The sequence below is a fragment of the Colobus angolensis genome, unplaced genomic scaffold (genome assembly GCF_000951035.1).
Source record: "Colobus angolensis palliatus isolate OR3802 unplaced genomic scaffold, Cang.pa_1.0 Scaffold128, whole genome shotgun sequence".
In the NCBI taxonomy this organism is placed as follows: domain Eukaryota; kingdom Metazoa; phylum Chordata; class Mammalia; order Primates; family Cercopithecidae; genus Colobus; species Colobus angolensis.
The window spans coordinates 3,304,126-3,310,025 of NW_012114030.1; the positions used below are offsets into that span (position 1 = coordinate 3,304,126).

Below are 5,900 nucleotides of genomic sequence, written 5' to 3' on the forward strand. Positions count from 1 at the left end.
TTTTTTTTTTTTTTTTTCCTGTTCCCCAGGGTGGAATGCAGTGGCCTGATCATGGCTCACTACAGCCTCGACCTCCTGGGCTCAGGCCATCCTCCCACCTTAGCCTCCCAAGTACCTGGGACTAGAAGTGTACATCCCCACGCTCGGGTAATTTTTTTATTTTTATAGAGACAAGGCTTGCTATGTTGCCCAGGCTGGTCTTGAACTCTTGGGCTCAAGCGATCCTCCTGCCTCAGCCTCCCAAAGGGTTGGAATTATAGGCGTGAGCTATTGTACCCAGCCAAGAAACGTGTCATTAATGTAGAGGCTGAGAAAAAAAAAAAAAAAATGACCTAGACAAAACCCAGCCCCACTCACACCTCCTGGTCTCCACCAAAGACCTCAGAACTGCCCAACTCCAAACCCCACCCTTTCCAGCTGGCCTGGAACGGAGACCAATCTGACCCAATCCCATTATCAGGGCTCCACCTGAAGGCGGTCGCCACCTCTGCCCAATCACGGGCATCAATTTCTCCCACATGCCTAGCCCCTCCCCTTGGATCTGCCCCACCCACCTTCCCATTGGCTCCCTTTACCCTGAGACTCAACCCCAGGCCCCATTGGCTGCAGCAACGCTGTCGCCCCGCCCCGGAAGGCACCCTCACCGCTCATGGTTGCGAAGGTCTTTCAGCTCGGCGTAGGCTTTGCCACAACGCTCACAGCTGTAGGGCCGCAGGCCAGCGTGGGTACGCCGGTGCTTGCGGAACACCGAAGGGTCAGCAAAGCTCTTGCCGCAGTCAGCGCAGGCATAGGGCCGCTCGCCCGTGTGGCCGCGCTGGTGGATCTTGAGCTTGGAGAGTGCGCCATAGGCCTTGGGGCAGTGCGCACAGCGGAAGGGCAGTTCGCCAGCGTGGGAGGCCAGGTGCACGCGCAGGCACACGGGCTGCATGAAGCGGCGGCCGCACTCGGGGCACGGAAAGGGCTTCTCTCCCGTGTGGCTGCGCCCGTGGCTGCGCAGTTCGGGTGCCGTCTTGTAGGCCTTGGGGCACAGCGGACACGCATAGGGCCTAGGCTTAGCCGCGGAGCCTGCCACCTTGTCCCCACTGGCTTCCTCTGCCTTAGCTTCTGTCTCTGGCTTTGGTTTCAGCTCAGCCACCTCCTCAGAGCAGTCTGCTGGCCCATGTGTGGCAGCGTGGCGCGCTGCCCTGGGCGCATTTGGAAATGTCTTGGTACAGGACAGGCACTTGTAGCGGCGGCCAGAGCGCTTGTAGCCGGGGGCTGGGGACCGGGCCTCTGCAGCCTCCACTTCCATGGCCTTGATGAATGGAGTTTCCCTGCAAGAGAAGCAAAGTTAGACCAAAGCCACATACCTTCGCCACTCTTCAAGGCCTCAGAGAGAACCCTATCTCATCTGCATTTCTCACCTCGGAACCCCCACATCCTTCCTGCCCAGCATTCCTGGCTCTGACACCGTGTTCGTTTCCTCCCTGAACTGCTCATTGAAGAAAGGAGTTGGACCAAGTGACCGTAGAGCCACTAAGAAAGGAGGCTGGGGGTCACAAAAGATTCACCTATACTTCCCCCCTCAACCTCCAGGCTTTTCCAAACACTGTGGCATTCCCAGAGGTCCAGGTTCCATCTGTCTCACCATCTTCCTTCTTCAGCTCAGTGTCCAAGAACTATGCCAGGATGAAGAGTGTACCCAGACATGGGCCTGGCCTGAAGGTCTCCAAGCGCCCAGAAAAGACAGACCTGGGACCAGAAAAGGGCTGAGCCAATGGGCTAAATCTAGTAGCTGGCACTGTCTGGAAGTGACAGGTCCCCAGCATCTGTGTTTTCTTTCCTCCTCTGAATGGTTAGCCCCTCAGAGACAGCAACTGTTCACACAGAATGCTGCCCTTGCACAGCTGTACGGGCCTCCGCCCCAGACTGGAATCTGTCCACCCTCTGCTCTGGAATCCCTGTTGGCCTGTTCCCACAACTATGGTAATGGAGAATCACTCTCAAGGCAGCCTGAGCCATTGCTAGCAGCTAGAAGCCTGTTTCTGAGTCATAACTGATGTACCTGATCTAACGTGGCCTCCTGGCATACCAGCTCTAGCTGAGATCCCTACTTTCTGGTCCAGAACCCAGACGCCCTCCACCCAGCTGCTCCTGGGGATCATGGCTGGGAGGAAACAGGATTAACGGCTGTATTTGTCTTAACACCAGCTCATCCTCCCTGGGGGATGAAGGGAAGAGGATTAGGGCAGATCCACTTAAGGAGTGCTCAGCCAGCTGCTGCTGGGGGAAGGGGTCTGAGGAGTGGGGACTGCAGGGAGCCAGGTGTGCCCAGAGGCTAGGAGGCCTACGTTCTACTTCCAGCCCCGTGGATTACTATGAGACCTCACTGAAATGAGTGTTGTTTATAGGCCTATTTCCTCATCTGGACACCTTAGAGGTTGGTGGCTTCTAAGTTATGACACTGGGGTTGAGGAGGAGGAGGAAACTGAGCTGAGCCACGAGGGTGCTAGGGGAAATACAGAGACTCAGGGCCCCTTATGCCAGGAAAAGGTGGGAGAAACAGCTTACCTGGTTGACCCAGGGAGGACACAGGAGCCCCTGAGGCATGGCAAGGGCCACATCCTTAGAGTCAGCACCCTTCTGCCTGAAGTCCCGGCCTCAGGCCTGCACGCTGCCCTCCCTCCCCAACCCCATGCAGCCGGTCTTCTCCCAGAAGTACTGTATGATGTTTCCTGTTCCCTCCTCAGGAACTTTCCATGGCTTCCACCATACCATGCAAATCCCCAGGTCCTTCCTGCTTGTTCCAAATCTGACAAGTCCTTCACTGGAGCCCCACTTCCACCAGGAGGCTCCTCAAGCATCTCCCCTTTGGGTTTGGCCCCAATCCCACAAAACTCCATTCTATTCTCACTTGGTTATTTCACTTTTCCCGCTAAATCCTGGGGCTTAGCCAGGTGTGGTGGCATGCGCCTGAAGTCCCAGCTACGTGGGAGGCTGAGGCAGGAGGATCCCTTGAGCCCAGGAGTTCGAGGCTGCAGTGAACTATGATCGTACCACTGCACTGTAGCCTGGGCAACCTGGCGAGACCCCATCTCTACTAAAAATAAAAATTAGCCAGGTGTGGTGGCATGCGCCTATAGTCCTGCCTACTTGAGAGGCTGGGGTGGGAGGACTGCTTGAGCCCAGAAGTTCAAGACTGCACCACTACACTCCAGTCTATGAGACAGGGCAAGACACTGAATCAATCAATCAATCAATCAATCCTGGGGCTTGAAGATGAGTTAAAGGGATTGAATTCTAACCTTCCTGATGACTTGAATTCTTCCTACAGTTTCCAAAGGATCCCTCCCTATTTCTGGATGAGGTACTCACTACCTCTCTTCCAGATGGTTTCTGGAGAGTCTGCCTGATAAAGTTCCTCCTTAATAAAAATGATAGCTCGGGCCAGGTTCAGTGGCTCACACCTGTAATCCTAGCACTTTGGGAGACCAAGGCGGGTGGATCGCTTGAGTCCAGGAGTTCAAGACCAGCCTGGGCGATATAGCAAAATCCCATTTCTACAAAAAATACAAAAATTAGCCAGGCATGGTGGTGCATGCCTGTACTCCCAGCTACTCAGAAGGCTAAGGTAGGAGGAATGCTTGAGCCCAAACAGATAAGAGGTTGCAGTAAGCCAAGATCGTGCCACTGCACTCCAGCCTGGCAACAGAGTGAGACCCCATCTCAAAAAAAAATTAAAAAAATAAAAAATAAAAAAGATAGCGCACATTTACTGAGCACTTGCCAAATACCAGGCAGTATCCTAAACTCCTTATGTGTATTAGCTCGCTTACCCTTCATGGCTACCCCATGAGGAAAGTTCTATTATTCCATTTTCACAGATAAGGGAACCGAGGTCCAGAGAAATGGTTCAGTATTTTGTTAAGTGCCCAGTCCCTGAAGCCAAACTGTCTGGCTTCAAATATTGCCTCCATCACTTCCCAGCTGATGTGACCTTGTGTAATGTACTGCATGTCTCAGAACCTCAGTTTTCTAATCTAAAAAATGGAGGTAATGTTAGTACTTACCTGACAGGGTTGCGTGAGGAATGAATGAGTCAAGAATAATTACTGTCCTCAATTATCAGAGAGTCTTCTCAGAGCCAGACACATTGCTGGGTGTGCTAGTTTATTTAATTTAATATCTTATAGCTTCCTGAGATAGGAATTCTTGTCCCTACTTTACAGAGGAATAAATTGAGGTTCTAAGCGTTAACTGACTTGCCCATGGTCCCTCAATGGGTAACCTAAGCAGCTGGGACTTCAGTCCAGGTGTTTAATTTGCCTTAAGTTGCTGGGGTCTTGCTCAGTGGTCTGGGGCCTCTTAGGCTTGTCTGCTGCCTTGGCCAGCCCCGCAGTGACCAGAACCCTGGGCTCAGGTAATACCTGTGTCTTCTCTCATCCTTGCAGAACTGCCTTGAGACCCTGTCCGGCACCCTTTATGTCTCTGCTTCCCTCTCAGAGGGCTTGACCCAGTGGTTCTGAGCTCTGGCCCTTCTACTGCCTCTTGCCAGCTCTGGGTCTCAGCCTCCCTATCTGTGAGTCAGACACGAGGTAGTTGGAGGGGCAAATCCCTCCTGCCACAGCACTTCCCAGGGGAAAAGGTAGGGGAGTGCCAGGTTGGTCTCAGCATGTGCCCAGCTACACAAAGAGGCCAGGTAGGTTTCTGTCTAACATCCCACCATTAAACATATGTGTGTGTGTGTGTGTGTGTGTGTGTGTGTGTCTGTCTATCTATCTATCTATCTATTTTTTTAAAAGAGCTTGAGGTAGGCCTCAGGAATCTGTATTTTAAATACACTCTGGATCATTCCAGCCAATACTTTCGTTTGTTTGTTTGGTTTTGAAACATGGTCTCACTCTGTCGCTCAGACTGGAGTGCAGTGGTGCAATCATGGCTCACTGCAGCCTTGACTTCCCAGACTCAAGCAATCCTCCCATTTCAGCCTCCCAAGTAGCTGGGACTACAGGCATGCACCACCATGCCTGGCTAATTTTTATTTTATTTTTAGTAGAGATGAAGTGTTGCTATGTTGCCTGGGCTGGTCTAGAACGCCTGGGTTCAAGTGATTCTCCCACCTCAGCCTCCCAAAGTGCTGGGATTATAGGTGTGAGCCACCGTGCCTGGCCCAACCAATACTTAAGAACCAAACACACATCCTTAGGTCTCCACAAGCTCTTAGGAGAGGAGCATTTTAAATGTTCACTACACCTCTTTTTCAGATATTGAGATTAAGGCCCCCACAAAGGAAAAAACATACACAAGGACATACAGCTGGTCAAGGAGCCAGACTCAAACCCAAGTCTCCAGGCTCCTGGGCAGGACTCTCAACCACTCTCCATTCTCTCCCCCAGGTTGAATCATGAGACTTCCCACTACTCCCAGGAAAAAGACCAATATCTTTTCCATGGCCAGCATAGCCCCAAACCATCTAAATCCTGCCTACCCGGGCAGATCACTTGAGGCTAGGAGTTTGAGATCAGCCTGGCCAACATGGCGAAACCCCATCTCTACTAAAAATACACACACACACACACAAAACCCTGCCTACCTCACCTCCCACTCCTCTCCCCGGCCGACTGGGCTCTACCCACAGAGGCCCCCTTTCTTCTCCTCAAAGAGCTAAATTCCTTCCCACCTCAGGGCCGTGGCGCTAGCAGTTCCCTCTGTCTGAGCCACTCTTCTCCCATGATCTTTGTGTAGCTGTCTTTTTGGTTTTATTTGGATCTCAGCTCCCAGTCACCTCCTCAAAAAGAGCTTTCTTGACCACCTTTCCTTTTCCCCCACCTTTTAATATTTCTAATTTTTTCCTTTTTTAACCAACCAAGGAGCACTGAATGACTACCTTTCCCAATGCTATCTTTTTTTTTTTTTTTTTT

At 51.9% G+C, this 5,900-nt stretch overlaps 1 protein-coding gene across 5 annotated transcripts in view; it reads right to left on the bottom strand.

Moving 5' to 3' along the window:
- ZNF668 (zinc finger protein 668) overlaps positions 1-5,900 on the bottom strand; it is a 13,259-nt gene that overhangs the window by 2,746 nt on the left and 4,613 nt on the right. For 2 of the 5 annotated variants that reach the window (XM_011933618.1, XM_011933620.1), the window contains exon 2: positions 645-1,313. In XM_011933618.1, the coding sequence (XP_011789008.1) occupies positions 645-1,291 (647 nt within the window). In that variant the 5' untranslated portion in view covers positions 1,292-1,313. Of the gene's footprint in view, positions 1-644; positions 1,314-1,403; positions 1,516-1,627; positions 1,918-5,900 lie in introns of those variants that run through there. The other 3 variants (XM_011933616.1, XM_011933617.1, XM_011933619.1) reach the window with 3 other exon arrangements.